The sequence below is a fragment of the Misgurnus anguillicaudatus genome, chromosome 19 (assembly GCF_027580225.2).
Source record: "Misgurnus anguillicaudatus chromosome 19, ASM2758022v2, whole genome shotgun sequence".
NCBI lineage: Eukaryota > Metazoa > Chordata > Actinopteri > Cypriniformes > Cobitidae > Misgurnus > Misgurnus anguillicaudatus.
In genome coordinates, this window is record NC_073355.2 from 54,248,263 (window position 1) to 54,267,661 (window position 19,399).

Consider the following 19,399-nt stretch of genomic DNA (forward strand, 5'->3'; position numbering starts at 1 on the left):
TTTTACAGCCACGCCATTTTCGTTATGCATCATTTGTTTTGGTTGTTTAAAAACACACACACACAATTTTTATCCGATTACTCGATTAATCGATCGATTTAGTGCTAGATTAATCGATTACAAAAAGAATCGATAGCTGCAGCCCTACACACGCTATGTCTGCATTTCTGATGTTTATCTGGTGTACCTATGGAGTAGTATTACATCCTTTGTATCTCCAAAGAGTCTTTATTTTAATCAGATTTATAAAAGAAAGATAAGCTTCACCGAATCTTTCCGATAACGTACAAAAAAACGAAGGAGGAGTTACTACCGTGGAAGGAGTGAGTACGAGTCATGCAACACTATACAACACCGTTTAATTTATGATTCATGTTCCAACTATATGTTCGTGTAATTTATATAATATGCACGCGCCTATTTCCAACATAAGACAGAAGTCTTACTTCCCTTTCCGGGGGAAGTGCCCATGAAAAGAAGTGATAAGTATAGAAACTCTTGAAACGTCAGCTGGGCCCGTAATCTGAATTTTTTTTCCCGAAACTTGTACGAAGCCTGGCGAAGTGCATTTGGCACAGAATTCTCTGTAACACACCCAACTGCTTTGACACTTTGCCTATGTTTAGCATGAGGAAACAACTCTATAACTGGTGTTAATAAGTCAGAATGCATGAAATACCATTGCCTTAAAGGGGTGGTTCAGAGAGATATTTTCAATCTGCAGGTCGCACATGAGCAACGAGTTGTTCAAATGTATGCACTGTGAAGAACAATCTCTAAATGCAGCGACATTCAGAAGCCCCATGATGACAAAAGTAAATAGAAAGATCGTTTAATGAGATTTTAGCACATTAGCGAGTACTGATAAAGTAACTTAATGCCGTTATCGCCCAATACCGATCTGCGGCCAATCGATCGGAGCATCCCTAATTAGGACATTTAAGTTTCTTAGAAATGTACCTTACAAAATACTTTACTGTTTTGTCTCAAGGGGCACACCAATGACATTTTATGGCAAAAGTATAAATAATTAAATTGAGACATTGGCTCATATAATGCACAGAATAAGCCAGCAGTGTGCTTTCATGCATGGCATAGTGAGAGACTAAATCATCAAAAAATTAAAAGATATTTTCAAAGACAGAGTAAAGAACTTATTAAAAGCGATGATAACCAGCAAATGATTACCTTTTGTGCAAACTGTAGTTATGGTTTAGTTAATGCTTCATGTGCAGGTTTGCGCACGCATCTTGAGGGAGAGTGCACTGGCAAACGTGTGACAGGAGGGATAAGTCTAATTTGTCATCTATTAGCTGCTAGTAGTAAGTTAATTTTAAAATATTAACGCAAATGGCATCTCAATCACTGCAGTTAAATGCACAGGCGGAGACGAAAAAAAAAAAATTATATATGTGTGTATATGTGTATAGGTGTGTGTATAGGTGTGTGTGTGTGTGTGTGTGTGTGTGTGTGTGTGTGTATATGTGTGTGTGTGTGTGTGTGTGTGTGTGTGTATGTGAGTGAGTGTCTGTGTGTGTGTGTGTGTGTGTGTGTGTGTGTGTGTGTATATATATATATATATATATATATATATCCCAAATATATATATATATATCCCAAATAGACGCCTGTCTCTTTTAGACGCCTGGTGTGACGACAGGTTTGGGTAAATAAACGCCTGTCTCAAATAAAGGCCTGGTCTGTTTTTTAGTTTCGGGTTGTATTTAATCTTCTAAAACTCGTCAGATAGTCTATTTAAGACAGTTCTATGGTGCAGATTGAACACGCTAAAGTTTTTTTTGCTTACCGGTAGATGTCACGTGACAGACGCAGTCGTTGCTTTACTCATCACTATGACAACACAACAAGCTTTGTCGCCAGGATTGAGGTGATGATGACAGTAGTGAAGTGGCAATCGAGAGAGTCAGGACTTTTCCCGGTGGGCCGGTAGTGTTTTGGGGCCGCTGATAATAGCCGGGCTTTCAGTCTTTTGTCATGCATGCACTCCCGCCACACATTGTATGTCTCGCGCGGAAACACTATTTATCATATTTAATATGCTGCAGCGCCTAAAATGTATCTGGCCGCACTGCTCTCTCTCTCCATCAAGCCAGTCTTCCCTAGAGTTCTAGTCGAGCGAGCCAATACAAAAAAAAAAGAAAGAGGCTACACAATAGCCAATCAGAAAATAGCACTGTTGTATCTGGGTAAGATTTCACGCAACAACCAATAAAAAAACATTGTTTGCTTTATTTATACTGCCAATAATTTAAGACTGTTGTCTTTAATTTGTTAAACACATTCAAATTAAAAATAAAACGTAATATGTGGTAACCTCCTGCTGTCATGCTGGAACAATTAAATTAAAAGCCTGTCTCTTATAGACGCCTGTCTCTTTTAGACGCCTGGTGTGATGATAGGTTTGGGAAAATAAAAGCCTGGGCTATTATTTGAAGTTTTACGGTAAATCCATTATGACAAATTTCGGTAAAAACATGTTTTCTATAACAAGAAAGTGACAAGATGAAAACCACTATTTTCTAGAGGTGTGAATCTTCACTGGTTCCTCGATTCAATTCGATTCCGATTATTAAGTTAACGATTCGATTCAATTCGATGTTACGATGCATCATGATGCATCACGATGCATTGCATCCTTTTTTTTAATTACTACACATTGCTACATTTATTTTGATGAATGTAAGAAGTCAGATACAGTATTTGAACTCCTTTGTATTTTGTTTTCTTCAAGAAGTATACTAAAGTATACTACATAATAGGAAACAAGACAAACTTGTTCTGTAAACAGCAAACAACAGCAGCATTTAAAACTAAAACATTAGGAAAAACTAAAAGTGCATAATACTACTGTCAATTAAAGCATTATCAACACTTGCATTCTTTAGCAGCTCGGGGGGAAAACGGTTAACGTGGTTTCTTAGATTAGTGGTATTGCCTACATATTTTATTTGTGCATGGCAGGCTTTACACTAGAGCTGAAGATCTTTGCCCGAACCCGACGGGACCCGTCGGAACCCGACGGGCTCGGGCAGGTTCGGGCTTTATTTCTAACATTTTACACGGGCTCGGGGCGGGCTCGGGCTTCCGCTCCGGCTTTGTGAGGTAAATGAGCAGTCAAGTTCAGTAGCGCAGGACCGCGCTGAAGCCATTTATTTAATAATTTTCCTAATCAAAAACATGTAGCCTAATCTTGGTGAGTAAAGGTTTTTCAATGTATAACTAAATATGAATCGAGTCTTAAATACATAATTTAGACAGAGGATATAGACTAATGTTGGCAGCAGGGCCGCGGGAAGTCATTTTGAACAGGGGGTGCTGTGATTTTTTTTCTCCAAAAACACCTGTAAGCCTATAGGCCTATTTAAAATACATTTTAAAAATAAATACATTGAGTTTCACTACTTTATTGTCATATACGTAATAATATTAATTAAACTTCACAAGTTTCAATGTCCATGCGGACAAAATTATTTTACTTTCGTTTTTAAGTAAGGATCACAAGTCGATTAACAGTGGTAAAAGCTGGCTAAAAACATTCTCACAGTAACATACCTAGTACATTTTTATTTCGATCTTTTCACTAAACAGTACTATTATTGTATTTTTTGAACTTATAAATAATTCATAAATTGAACAAAAATAATAATGGGTTTAGTTCGGATATTGTATACGTTTTGTAAAGAAATACATGGTGTATAATTAAATTTTTAGAATATATTAGGCTTTATATAAGGTTTGTACTCTAAAAATACTTTATTTGTAACAAGAGATAAATAATTTACGAACCTGCAGAGAGCAGAAGCGTTTCAGCACTCGGACAGCGCAATGTTGAGATTTTGAATGTTCAGTGACATGACATTAATACTGCCAGATTCAAACGTCTTTCGCGTTGGTTGGCTCCGGACGAGCTCAGCGCTGTCATATATCAACACAATGCAGTGTTTTCAACCTCATAATGTTTATTTTAGATTTCAAACATTTAAATACACATAAGCACTGGTAAAACAATAGCCTACATTTACTTTGTAAAATACACAATGATGTCTGTGGAAGCAGCAATAAAAATCAATTCAAATAAGATAATAATTTGCAAAGAATAAATACATATTATTTTCAAATAATAATAATTTGCCGACGTGTGTTATTATCAGACAAACACAGTGGAAGCAAAGTTTACTCTATTGTTATAAAGGTTATAATGATACCTGTTTGAAAGACGGAGACGCGCATCTGTCAATCAGCTATAACAGAGCAAGCGAGGCCAGAGACGAACGTGCTCTTAAACAGAAAATATATATGGAATAATTTGTGCATCTTTGAATAACGGTAAGAATACATTTCCTTTAAATATAATTTTGTCAAGAGATAATAATGTTTTTCCACTTTTATTGCTTATTTAGACTGCGATTAAAAGCGTGTTTGGCGCATTTAGCTTACCTCAGAGTTTATTTCAGTAATATTGCTGTTTTCCCGGTAATAATAATAATAGTAATACAATTTACATCTCAATTCTGCTTCCTTGACTGCTTATTAATTTTATTATGCTGTAATGTTAAGTTATGTGGATATTTATTGCCATACGTTCATTGCCGTTATATGAATACTCTTGTCTAATATTCAAATTATATGCGGAATAATGCGTACATCTTTGAATAACTGTAAGAATACAGTTCCTTCGAAAATAATTTTTGTCAAAGTTTTGAGAAATAATATTGTTGTGAGGATATTTATTGCAGACGTTTATTGCCGTTCGTCTATAATATGGAAAATCATATAGCCAATATATAATGTTACCCTTCTCCTGACCACCAGGCTAGAGATTTTAAACATCCTTAATGCACATTTACTAGTCTATCAAATAATATCTCATGATCTATCATCATTACGCTGTCTAAATGTTGCTAGTCAGTTTCTGGTTACCTGTGCTGTTGCATAGGCTATTGAGTGTTTTATGGAGGGCTGCATTTAAAAATCTGTCGTTCCAAAGCGAGATCTCAGTGTGTATTATTCATTGATGGTATAAAGTTAAGCCCCTTCAACAATACGCCTATACGCATATTATCAACGCGCTCCTTCCCCTACTCTAGCAAAAGACACTCGACACCCGGTTGTATAATAGAGTCCACAGTCTCTCATGAGTTATGGGACGAATGCCCAGGGATTTCAGAATTTCTGTGTGGGCATGCATCAGCGAAAGGTGTGTGAGTCTTTTCTGGATCATGGTGCTGCGTACCCATGTCACCAATAGACGCAAGGCGGAGAAAGTGCGCTCGGATGAGGCCACGGAGATGGGTAGGCACAGACAGTAATTGAAATTAAAATCCCAAATACACGTAATAACCTACGTGTGTCAAAAATAATGTCCTAAAATAAAAAGTAATATATAAATTGTGCAAAATATTTTTACTTAAAAAATCTCCCTCTCGCCAACAGGGGGTGCTGGAGCACCCGCAGCACCCCCACTTCCCGCGGCCATGGTTGGCAGTAATGTAGAGAAGTGCCGACGCAAATCCCGCGGAGCCTTTCTCTTAATTTCGTTATTGCCAAATACCCATCTTAATTCAGAATGTATTATCTTAATTTAATTCGTTAAGAAATAATCTTTTTATTGGCCTATTTATAGTGTATTGCATAGGCATATTTAGAATGAGATGTTACAATGTTACAGATGACTTATTTTATTTCTTTGTTTCAACTTCAACTTTGCGTGTAGATAATTAGTAATGAATAAATAATGTTAAAACCTGTGTAAATTTCTCATTCTTTACAAAAGCTGTGTGTGTGCGCACATTTAAATAATGTCGTGCTGTAAACGGGTTCGGGCTTTTAAAAAGCTGTCAATCTAAATGTACGTTCGGATTTGGGCTGCATTATGTCGGGCTCCGGTCATTTCGGGCGTGTGTCTTGTCCAGTTCGTGCTTACCAGCATGTTCATAGAAGCCGAAATGAGCCCAGACATCGGCTTTTAAAATACCCGGTGCATTTTTTATCACTCGTTTCTCACAACCCTCTGTCATTTTTTCTACCGCCACATACCTGTACGCGACGAAGGATGTAAGCAGGCTATAATCGATTATGGGTTATTACTGCATCGATGCAGAATCGTCCACCCCCGCATCGCGATGCATCGCACAATCGATTAATTGTGACACCCCTACTATTTTCTGTTACAAACTTTCACATAGCATCTTTAGGTTATAAAAACAATAAAAATTCAAATCCATAACTTAGTTCTCAAAGATTTATTATAAAACCGAATTATTTTTACCATTGTCAAGATCACTTATATCCCAGCACTTCGAGTCAATCTTACCAGAATATCAACACATTTCAACTGTATCTGTTCCCCGAACAAATAAATACAGAGCACCGCTTGCCACATCTGGTACAAATTTGATTAATATAAAATTAGAAAACAATACATTAACAGATGAACCTCGAATGTTAAAATTCGGCCTTCTTAACATTAGATCGTTTACCAATAAAGAACCTATTGTCAATGAAATAATTACAGACCGAAACTTAGATGCACTCTGTTTAACAGAAACCTGGCTTAAAATCATTTGAACTAATGTTGTTAAATATGGAAATAACTGATCGTTACCACAAACAGCTCTCTTTTGCCTTTGCTACAATCTATAGACCTCAGAGCCACCATGCAGATTTCCTTAAAGAAATAGCAGATTTCCTGTCTGAGCTTGTAGTCACTGTAGATAAAGCTCTTATCGTTGGTGATTTTAATATTCATGTGGATAACCCAAAAGATGCATTAGGACGTGCGTTTATGGATGTTCTAAATTCTCTCAATATTAGACAAAACGTGACAGGGCCAACGCATACTCGTAAGCACACATTAGTCTTAATTCTGTCACTCGGACTCAATATTAATGACATCAAAATATCACCTCAGAGTGATGCAGTTTCTGACCATTACATTGTGTCATACACTGAACTTCTAGATAGGATCACTCAATCCACAACATGCTACAGATTAGCCAGAACAATAATTTCCACCACTAAAGACAGCTTTATTAGCACTCTTCCAGACCTGTCTCAAATTAAACATGTAGCAGATAACTGTGAAGATCTAGATATTGTAATAGAAAACCTAAACAATGTCTGTTCTAACACATTGGATGCCGTTGCTCCCATTCGAAAAAAGAGAATCAAAGAAAAACCGCCAGCTCCATGGTATGACCATCACACCGCAGCCCTTAAAAAGGCAACTAGGAAATGGAAAGAAATTATAGAAGCACAAAGTTAGAGGTATGGCATGCAGCATGGAAAGAGAGTGTTAAACACTACAGACAGGCTATTAAAACCGCCAGATCTACCTATCTTAGCAAGCTTATAAATGAGAATCATAATAACCCTCGTTTCCTCTTTAGCACAGTTGCAAAACTGACTAGAAACAAAGAACAAACAGAAACCAATAGTAAACTTCAACACAATAGTAATGACTTCATGAACTTCTTTTCTAACAAAATTTTGGTTATTAGGGAAAACATGGTAACTACCCAGGCAGCCACCACTCTACCCGTTAGTTCACTTAACACTAGACTACCATACGAACATCTCGATTCATTTAAACCTACTACAATAGATGAGCTCTCTAGACTAGTTAGATCATCCAAATCATCGTCCTGTATATTAGACCCCGTTCCCACAAAACTACTTAAAGAGGTATTCCCTGTAGTGTCAACCCCGGTTCTAAATATCTTTAACTCATCGCTAGAAATAGGATACGTTCCAACAGCTTTCAAACTAGCAGTTATTAAACCACTGATTAAAAAACCACAGCTTGATCAGGGAGAGCTTAATAACTTTAGACCAATCTCAAATCTACCTTTTCTTTCGAAAATATTAGAAAAGGTAGTGGCAAGCCAGTTACGCACACTCTTGACAAATAATAGTACATATTCCAATCAGGATTCAGGCCCCACCATAGCACAGAGACAGCGTTGCTTAGAGTTACAAATGACCTCCTATTAACATCCGATCGTGGTGAAATCTCAATTCTTATATTACTAGACCTTAGTGCAGCCTTTGACACAATAGATCACACAATCTTACTCAATAGACTAGAAAACTATGTTGGTATCAGTGGTCAGGCACTAGCCTGGTTTAGGTCGTATCTAACCAATCGCTATCACTTTGTTGTATGTAAACGAGGAAGAGTCACATCACTCCCTGGTTAAATACGGTGTACCGCAGAGATCAGTTTTAGGTCCTATCCTGTTCTCGTTATATATGTTACCCCTAGGAGACATTATCAGGAAACATAACAAGTTTTCACTGCTATGCGGATTATACCCAGCTAGGCTTGTGCCGGTGTTCGGTAATACGGTAAACCACGGTAGTAAAACTGCACAGTAGTGTTATTGCGGGGTCTTCAAATTACCGCGAAAAGACGTGCATTATTTTTTTTCCTTTGACCGGTTCAAATTACACTGCACGGATGCTGCGTAGGTGTCACTCATACGCAGGTGCACACCTTACCAGACTCTCGTGGAGAAGGATGACATAAGGATGAGTGCTGCTGCTGCTTACTATTTTTACACATTACAAAAAATAATGTATGGAGTAAAGTATGGAAGTTTTTTGGCTTCGTGAAAAAACAAAGAGGGAGTGCTGCTGATAGACAATTTCCCTATGTGTAGAATATGTGGATGGAACGGGTCAGCAAATTACGTGAACACTAACTTTATGCATCTTCCAGACAATCATCCACAGTTCACGGAGATAAAGGTAAGATATATGGCATCATATTTCATATCTTGTGTCTAAATAATAACAGTTAAGTGTCCGCTAAGCAATGCTAATGTCCGCTAGCTAACGTTTAGCTGTTTAGTTTGTCTAATATTATTACGTCTATTGAGCTAACGTTATATTAGCTATCCTACCGCTTGTAAATCTGGTAAAACACATTAATTATAGCTGAAACTGAGCCTGACAGGTAACGTTAAGTTAATTACTTAATATTAAACAGACTACAATTAATGTTAGTGCAAAACGCAGCTGCTAGAGTTCTTACCAGGTCCGGCAAGTTTGATCATATAACCCAAATTTCAGTATCTTTACACTGGTAAGTTATCTTTTTACAAAAAATTATTTTAATCTTCTAAATTGTGTTTTATGTATATTTTAATTGTGTACATTATATTTTCATTGACTGTTAAATACGTTATGTGAATTGAGTTAAGTGATGTGTCACTGTCTGACTTTCAGTCAGTAATAATAACTATTTAAATATGTTACGTAATTTATTTGACTCTGTATGTTGAATAAACAGTACTGTGAATACAATTGGGCATATTTAACTGTATGTGTTCTTTTACTAAAATGAAAGGAACACATATTTATGTATCATATTTAATCATACAAACAAGTAAAAAGACAAACTATCAGTAAGCTTTACCTTATTTTATTCTCTATAATTGTCTAAAATGCATCTTTAAGGCATGAAGTAATATTTTTCTTTGTTTTACAGAGTATCCAAGCATCTAGCAGTGCTGCTGCTGGCTCATTTTCAGCTGAAGCCATTCAGTCAACGGTCAAAGTGGCTTTCCAACGTCAGGCTGCATATGGACTGATGATATTTTGCAATTGAATCATTTAAACCACTAAAGTTGACTGCTTTTGCAGTTTGGACTTTATTCTGTTTGAATCTGATTGGTTCAGTTTACTGTGTATTGTTTTATTTATATCATTTTAACAAGTTATTTATTTACACTATAACAATGACATTTGCTCATCTTTTCAACTTATTTTTGTAATGCATTTCAACACCGTGGTAATACCGTCTACCGCAGGGGTCTTCAACTACTTTTCTTAGGGGGCCAGATTTTAAAATTGTAAATATGACGTGGGCCTAACTTTTACCCCTATTTTTACTTTTGATATATGTTTTACTTTTACCATATATATGTGTGTGTGCTGTTGTCGTTTTTGTTACTTTTGTTGTAGTATATTTGAAAAAAAAAAAACATTAAAACATGCAGTTTCAAAAAATTTTTAAATGCCTTTTAATTACTGAAAACTCATATTTTCTTTATTAATATTTAAAAACAATTGCAGTTTAACATGTAAGAGCCAAATGTTAATAGTAAAAGTGTAAGAGATCAACACTCCTAAACATATTTTGTTTATAACTGTTTACTTTCATTAATTGTTACATGTCAACTACTCACAACATACAGCCAATCTTCTCCTAATGACTAAAATTGCACTACATGTTTTCTTTTTTAATATTATATAGATAAACAGCCTTTCCATTGTACATTACATACAGATATAACTGTCGGGAGTTCGCCCCCTAGTGGCGTAATGATAATGTAGTTTAATCGTAAATCTGTCATGGGAGAGAACTTTTAATCTACGAAAATATGCATAGTTAATAATTTACTTACCAGTAATTAAAGTATTCAAGTATTACTTATAAAGTAAAATAAACAATAATTAATAATTTTAACTTTGCACACAGTTTTGATTGGAACACACTGAAATACATCACTTCCGGTCGCCGCGTCACATGCGGTGTAGTCGCATACGTTTATTTTCTTTAATGCATCCAAAGCTCGAATTGGATCAGATAATTACGAACCCGCAGATGGTTGGCACCACACACAGCCCCTTTCTGTGTTGTCGTGTACAGTGGTAAGGTAAAAGTAACCACGCTAAATTTAAATCAGACTATAGTCGTTTCTCAATAAGGCGGCAGCCTCCGGAGGTCGCATTTCCAGGCTGCATACGTCATTGTCTCATTTCAGAATTTTAACAATTATGAAGTTGACTGTTATTCTTAGTTAATCGTAAATTGTTGTAATATGCTTATGATTTGTGAATGGAATGCCCAGTTAACTTAATCTTGATGACGTATGCAGTCTGCATATGCGACCTCCGGAGGCTGCACCCTTCCGATTGAGAAACGGCCAAAGGTGACCGGCGGGCCGGATAAAGATGATTGGCGGGCCACACTTGGCCCGCGGGCCGCCAGTTGACTAGCCCTGGTCTACCGTAATAAAACCTTCATAAAATCACCGCAACATGAAAATTTAACACCGGCACAAGCCTATACCCAGCTTTACATCTCCTCACATCCCAGTAGGGCTGCACGATTCAAGCTGAAATGTGAATCCCGATTTTTTTTCCATGGGAATTGACATCCTGATTCTCTCACCCGATTCTCTTTATTTTAACAAAAACATTTATTATGCACTTAACTAAAAAATGTGCTACAGGACTTTCAGTTATAATAACGTTTCTTAAAAGTCTCTTTTTATTATTTTAGACCCCTTAAAATTTAGAATAATTTAAAATTTGTTAGTACAAAAAGCACAGGTGCAATTTAACAGCTATCAAACTGGCCAACCTTAAAACTTTAAAAACACTAACGTTAAACCTTTAAAAGACTAAAAGATCAACATTTTGAGGCATCAGAGAGAAACGCAGACATGTAACAATGTTCCCCTCGTGCGAAAAACCCTTTCTAATGGGGAACGCAAAGAGGCCGTTTCTCAATGTGAAGGCTGCAGCCTCTCTGGAGGTCGAATTTCTAAACTGCGCATCATAAAGACTGTCTAATTTCAGAATATTAACAATTAACGTTATAAAGATGACTAATATTTTTAGTTAATAATAAATTGTTGAAGTATGTTAATGACTTGCGAATGTAATGCTCCGTTAACTCCAACGAACCAGGCTTGATGACGTATACAGCCTGCATGCGATCTCCTGAGGTTGCAGCGTTCCGATTTAGAAACGTCCGGAGCCTGAGGTAAATAATTTCCTTGCCTTTTTTCGAAACCAATGTTGTTGCATCTTCACTTTCTCCGTCGCCATCAGGATTTTCCACAGTGACACTCGTTTATCCTCTCTTTTTTGTTAAAATTGCCGCTCCAGATCCACCAAGTTAACGACTGTGTTTAGGTCTGCCGCCTTGTTATATGTCACACGAGTGACAGCGGAACGCCGCAAATGAGATGAGAGAGAGGAGAGAAACGATCGGGTCTGATTGGTGAATGAACAGGGTTTGGTTTTACCCTGTATGAGTGTGTGTTAGCAAGTTTGACTGATATTCTTGGGTTGTAATGTAAATACGTGAACACTTGAACGCAGAAACTGAATACAGGGAAAGACTGTAAATGCAAGTGAATCGCCGTCATTTAAAATGAAGATCGCCTATATGTATGAATCGAGATCGTGATTCTTTTTCGATTAATCGTGCAGCCCTACATCCCAGCAAAACACACACGTTTTCTAAGCTAACAGACTGCATTAGCAATGTTGGTGACTGGATGGCACATAGCTTTCTTAAGCTCAACTCCAATAAGACAGAGATACTTATTATGTTTGTAGCGATTCGGTTCAATAATATGTCAGATTACAAGTTGCACATAGATGGCTGCACTGTGGTGCCATCTTCCACGGTTAGGAACTTAGGTGTGATGTTCGACAGCAACTTATCCTTCGATAGTCATATCGCCAACGTCTGCCTCACAGCATTCTTCCATCTTAGAAATATCTCGAAAATACGCCATATACTGTCTACATCTGACGCAGAGAAGCTTATCCATGCTTTTATGACCTCTAGAATAGACTATTGTAACTCGCTACTCGGGGGATGCCATGCAAATCAAGTAAACAAGCTTCAGCTAGTTCAAAACGCTTCCGCAAGGGTACTTACTCGATCTAAAAAGTATGACCACATAAGCCCAATTCTGGCATCTTTACACTGGCTACCAGTTAAATATCGCATACAATTTAAAATATCACTAATCACCTACAAAGCTTTAAATGGCCTAGCACCCTCATACCTTAGAGAATTACTATCAGAATACAATCCATCACGCACACTACGGTCACAAAATTCTGGTCTCTTGATTATCCCTAGACTATCAAAAGTGTCTAAAAGTGGAAGATCCTTTTCCTACTTAGCCCCTAAGCTCTGGAATGATTTACCAACCGATGTCCGAGAATCAGACACAGTCGATAATTTTAAATCTAGACTTAAAACATTTCTCTTCAACAAAGCATTCGCATAATTTGTCTAGTAAAGGTACTTAACTCGAAATTGTTATCTGTACGGAACAAAGCACTCGCGGTCATAACACAGACCAACCAAATAAATAAATAAAAAGCTTATCTGCATAAACACTTCAAAATGAATTGCATTAAATAGTTTGCCACCGTTTGCCACTGAACCTGCATTAACGACGACAGTGGGGCCTCTGGCCTTAGTCAAACGGTTTGGCACATATGGTCGGGTTGCGATTTTGGTGCTTTCGTGTGTCTTGTGAATAGTATGCCACACAGACCCGTTTGCCACTGAACCTGCATTAACAACGACAGTGGGGTTACAGGCCTTAGTCAAACGGGTCGACAGGTTTCATTTTCTCTTAAAAATCGGAAGGTGACCCTTAGTTACCATATATACCGTCGCAGTGGGCCCCCAATTAGCAAAATCCTCAACTGTGGATAATATAATTATGCCGCAATAGTTAGTCTGTCTGAAACTAAGCTGATTAAACCACATCACTGTGTGACACTTGCATTACATGTGAACGGCCCCTACGCTAATATGATTTTGTTTTTCTCTCCCTGTCTCGTCCTTGGGTCCCATTGACCCTGAGGACAATGGGACAAACAGACCCAGTTCCGGTAGATGTGAAAGTCGGCACACCTCTGATCTACTGGTCATCATTCAACATGATGCCCAGCTGATGCCTGACCAACGGTCACCGGCAGAACCCGCTTAATTTCTTTATCCGTTTATATGTGTGTATATACTTATATCTCCCAAGGGTTTTTCCCTCCTAGGACTTTTTTTTATTTCCTCGGCTAAACAGCCCGGGGTTTTTTTATCCTAGGGGTTTTTTACCCCGGGGAAGCAGCCTTCTTGGGCTTAACTTAGCTTCCTCTTCTAGACGTTACATTAGTATACGCTCGCTTATAATGTCGAGTCGTAGCCGCAGCAAATTTGACTGCTTATGCTATCGTGTATTATGTTGTGCTATCTGTCGTTTTTCTGTGCTTTTACTGCTTCTATTAATGTAAAGCTGCTTTGAAACAATTAACTATTGTGAAAAGCGCTATATAAATAAAATTTAATTGAACTTTTCCCACAAAATGCAATAAATCCATCACAGTTTTTGTTTCAAAATGCTAGAAATCTATTAATTCAATGTACAAATGTGCATTCATCTTTGCCATTTTATATTCATTTAGTAGAACAGTTGTACACACTGACTAAAAAAAATAAACATTAATGTCATTAATCAAAACACTTACTTTGTCATATTAAGATCACTGTCATTGCAGCGGTTATACTTGACGTTGTTGCTTAGCATTTTTCACAACGATCAGCTGTAAAATGTTTTGGTCCTGCTCGATTTCCGTTGACTGAGTAAAATAATGTAAAGTTATTCATAAGATCCCCTGGGGTCAATGTGTTGCATGAGAAACTTGATGCTGTCGGGAGATAAGCACCAGTCTCCCGAGTGCTTCGCGTAAATTATTAGATGTTAATGACAATCTTTCCCGTCACAGAAAACAATTACAGGTTTAACTTCTTCCACCCTGAAGCTATTTTGGGGATTTTCGCCTGGATTTGGCCTACCCAATTTCAAAAGCTTCCCATACCCACATGCAAAGGTTTACATACAAAAGTTTGGTATCATTTTACAGGAAACCCTTTGAAATTACATAAAACACTGTTGAAAGTGCTAAACATGGTTGTATGTGATGTCAGTCCTCTAATAAACACAAAAATAAATAGGCGCTTTTTGATGTTTTTTTTCTAAAGTTTTTATTTAAAAGTGTATAACTCTGGCCCTGAGTGCCTCAGCTCCCTGCAGACTGTTTTGTTTGATTCCAGCAATTGCCAGCTTACAGAGGAAAAAAGATTTTTTTCTCTATCATAATCTATGCAAAAGTTATTTTACTCCAACTGATGGGAGGAATAATACGCTTATGGAGTTAAATTTCTGCCAAAAAACATTTGAAGTGCTACCATAACCACATACAGTGGAATAAATGCAATTGCTTTATATCATTTTAAAGAAAACCCTTTGAAGTTACATAAAAAGCTGCTGTTTGTGACAAATATTGTTATTTATGTGGTTTTTCATATGATAAAACACCAAATTTTCTTTTTTTATGTTGTAAATACTGCCTCTGATAGTGTATAACTCTGGTTCTGTGTGCTCTAGCAGACTGCAGACAGTTCTGGTTGTTACCAGCAGCAGACAGTAAACACCCAAAAAAAGAATGATCTCTTTAGCATGTCGCATTCAAAAGTTATTTTCATTTTACTGAAGTGTCCGAAAATACATTTTTCATATAAATATAAATTTTTTGTTTTGGACATATAATAAATAACAAGGGATTATTCATGCACACAACCTAAGAAAATGCTGTGAATGGACTCATTTTTTAGAGTAGGACCTAAGAGAAAAGATGGTGTATCATTTGTGGCTATATGTGCTATCTGAGGCAGTCCACACTCAATTTTCCCATATGTTTACAAAAGACGATTTTTTACCTTATTATTCATTCAACTATTGTTGGATATGTGTTGATAATAGAACAAAAATAACGCTGTAGCCTTATTCCTGAGAGTGAGAGCTTTCAGTTGATATAAGACTTGCCCATGTTTGTCATACTTGAAAAATATGAAATATGTGAATATTAAATCATATAAAAAATTATGGGGGGGGGGGTGATAGTGTAAATTAAGTGTAAATAACTTTCTTACAGTAAAAGATTTCTCAAAGTGATGCATATCTGGAGAACGTAGAGAGTCTAAGCTTTCAAACAGTATCTCATATGTGTTACTGGGGTCCATGATGGACCATTAAAGATTAAAAGAATATTTTATTTGAGTCAAAATACGAAATTTTGTACCCGGGACTGGGTCCTCAGGGTTTAAGAGGTTAACAATGCCATTAAAGTATTATTTTGTTTTATTTGTTGATCACGAAGTACAAAGTAGATGAGGAAAACTAGGACTACGTGTACTCAGCGCACCGCCATTGTTTGTTTACATTGTGTGAACGGTGGGCTGTAATTTCTGGAATGGATTTATTGCGTTCTGTAAAAAAGGAGGAGTGGCATTTATCGCTTTTTGGGAAAAAGGGAGAAAAGATGACAGAATAACACGGCGGATATTGGATTTTGCGTAAAATTAATTATTTACTTTTAAACACTGACCTGATATAATACTGATTTTGGCAGTAACTCATTTTTTTCAAAAATGGCGTTTATCGCGTTTTGGAACCAAACTGTTCATTTAAAAAAAAAATATATATATATATATATATATATATATATATATATATATATATATAAATATATAAAAGGACTAGAGGTAGTGTTGCATGGACCCTGGAAAATAAAGACCGGTTTAAAATTATACAAAACCTAGAACAGTAAATTTAAGACCCCATGAAAACCCTGTAGTAGATTTGCATGTGTTACAAATAAGCAAATAAACTATTTCTAATCAATGTTTTGTGTCCAGTAGTTTACTCGTGCCAAATAGCCACGTAATACACTTTGTGTCGGGGTCCTGATTACCCTGTTGTTAACATCACATCAATTAGTCCTCCAAGTTCACCCATCATTACCCATGCAGCAATATTTTACTTAACATTCAGTTTGTATCACACAGTACTGATCCAGACCTGCCAACCTTGGAATTTTTTTTTGAGTACAGTAGCATCGGCCGAAAGGACAGAACACGGGTGTTTAACATATCATTTAGCACATGCACGCGCAGACGCACGCACGCACACACACACCTCTTGGTAACTTTCAAGGTAACATGCTGCACATTGCACTCACTTTTTCCCATCCAGCCATAATCTGCTTTAAAAATAATTATAAATGTAAAATCATGTTTAACCAAATTTGCCATACATGGTGATTAATAACATTATTTATGTGAAATACTTGTGGGTGAATGATACTTGTGGGTGAATGATAGTTCACCCACAAATTACATTCTGTTATCATTTACTCATATTGTTCCAAACCGTCATGATTTCGTTCTTGAGTGAAACACAAAAAATTTTGTTTTTCCCTGACTAGCAAAAAATACAATGGAGAGCAGTGGGAACCAGACACTGTTTAGTTACCAACACTTTTCAGAAAAACTTGTGTTTCACACAATAAAGAAACTCAAAGGATTAGAACGGTCTGTACTGTTATGTAAACAATGACTGAATTAAATTTTTTAAGTTAACTACCCCTTTAAGACAGTATTTTAGAGTTAACACTGCTTTAAATTCAACCATAACTGTGACAGTAGTGCCGTTTACTGTCTGTCTGTCTTTAATTTATTGTAGCTTTGTTTACAGTACAGTACGGCATAGGCACCTATCACGTGGAGACACGAGATATTCTCCATGTATAAAACTTTATTTGATGTGGTTTGTATATGACGATTTATTTGATTGACAATTATCAAGAGCCCGTTATTTCAGAGCGCATTTAATCCGCTTCACTCGGATGTCAGGTGGATTCCCTTCACTGTGAGTGAATTTTCCGTTTTTATTTGACTAAAACTAGATGCTCTGCCCCATGGTAAAATCATGGTACTTTTTCGTAAGTGCTCAATTATAAAATATGCTAATTTACAAATCAGAAGTAATGTTAGCGCATCTTGCCGTCGAGTGCACGTTATGAAACGGAGCCCGCGAGACCGTCGACTTCATAGGATTAAACTAAATCATTATTTCAACTTTGCACATCCACCTTGACCAGTTTACCTTAGCGGGTCAGACGTCTTGACTCTCCGTTGAAAAAGATTGTCAGAAACTGCGGGTGGAGGACAGAGATCACACAGGATTTTAAGGTTCCGTCGATAGCAGACTCTTGTTACTGATTGGCCATACGACTTGTCAATCATCCACTTTCTATGTGGTGGATGAGCCCAGTGCTATGATTGTACATATTTTTATTTTTTTCTGTTGCTTGTTTCGAGTACTTCGCGCAGCAGAGGCGTCCTCAGGTTTTTGCGTAGTTTAGAGTGACAAATCTTACCACCGTACATTGAGGTCAAAATGAGTACCTGCTACGCAAAATGCGTACAGGTTGGCAGGTCTGCTGATCTACTCTAGCATGTTTACTGTGATGAAAATGCATGAATTTCCTTGAATTCATTCAGTCCAGTTAAACAATTACTAAACAGCAACCAATCTAATCTGAAGAATTGCACATTTAAAATCTCTTTAGACTGACTGTGTGATGTAAATATGCATGTACATTAAACGGTAGAGAGACTGTACTACAGTATTTTTGAGAAATGGAAATGTGCACCTGAATTATCATCAAACAGCACAGGCACTCTGTGAAGTAAAAACTCTTTGCTTTTAGATCTCTCTTCACTTGCCCATATATAATTTTGACTTGCTGATCTTTTACTTCTTTCTTTTTCAGTCGACGAATTTGTTGCTTGGATTCCTTGTCAAGCTTCATGGCTAGAGCTCTCCTCAGCTGGGCCTCCTCAGTGCTTAAATTCCTCAGCTCTTTCTGTAGTGCCTCATATAGAGCTGCTAAGTCCTGGACCTGCATTGAAAAATTACAGCATTGCATTTATCATAGCTGATAGCAAACACAGCTTTAGATCCTAGGGTATGATATTAGGGCATGTTTACTCACCACATCGTCTTCACTAGCTGGCCTCTTTTACAACAGTAAATAATCTCACTTAATACAATCTTACAAACTTCTTATAATTTATCTTAAGAACTTTCTTATTTTTTTGTCTTCATTTTTTCGTGAATCCAGCCCCAGGTGAAATAATAAATTTCTTGTCTCATTTTTGCAAAAGACCTCAGAATATCCGCATATGTATGATATTTAAAAATGTGTAAAAAAGTTTTCCATTGTTGCTTTACATTACCTTTCAGGATGAATTTGGAAAAGCTATATTGAACTATAAGGTGTAAGTTCAAAACAAACCCCAGATTTTAATACTAATCCTTATGAAAAATGATTTAAATCAGTACTGGTAAACATGGCTATGAATGGTTTTAAGGGGGGGGGGGGGTGGTTAATGGCATTTCAAGCATTCTGACTTATTAACACAGTTATAGAGTTGTTTCCTCATGCAAAACGTAGGCAAAGTTTCAAAACAGCAGTTGGGCGTGTTTCAGAGTATTTCTGTGCCGAATGCACTTCGCCAGGGTTCATACAAGTTTCGGCTAGTTTTTTTCGATTACGGTTCTAACTGATGTTTCAGGGGTTTTCGATACGTATCACTTCTTTATATGGGCTTCCGCTGGAAAACTTCCCCCGGAAAACCCCGCCCAGCCGTCAGTCAGCGGGAGACGCTAGAGCTTGCTAACAGCTTTTCACGCCACTCAGCTTTGTTTAA

The 19,399-nt window shown here is 37.0% G+C and overlaps 1 protein-coding gene across 5 annotated transcripts in view; it reads right to left on the reverse strand.

Annotated features, from left to right (window-relative positions):
• Positions 1-19,399, reverse strand: part of LOC129427937 (kinetochore protein Nuf2) — a 41,616-nt gene that overhangs the window by 9,257 nt on the left and 12,960 nt on the right. For 4 of the 5 annotated variants that reach the window (XM_073857891.1, XM_073857889.1, XM_073857890.1 and 1 more), the window contains one exon: positions 18,413-18,588. In XM_073857891.1, the coding sequence (XP_073713992.1) occupies positions 18,413-18,588 (176 nt within the window). The remainder of the gene's footprint in view (positions 1-18,412; positions 18,589-19,399) is intronic. The other variant, XM_073857892.1, reaches the window with a different exon arrangement.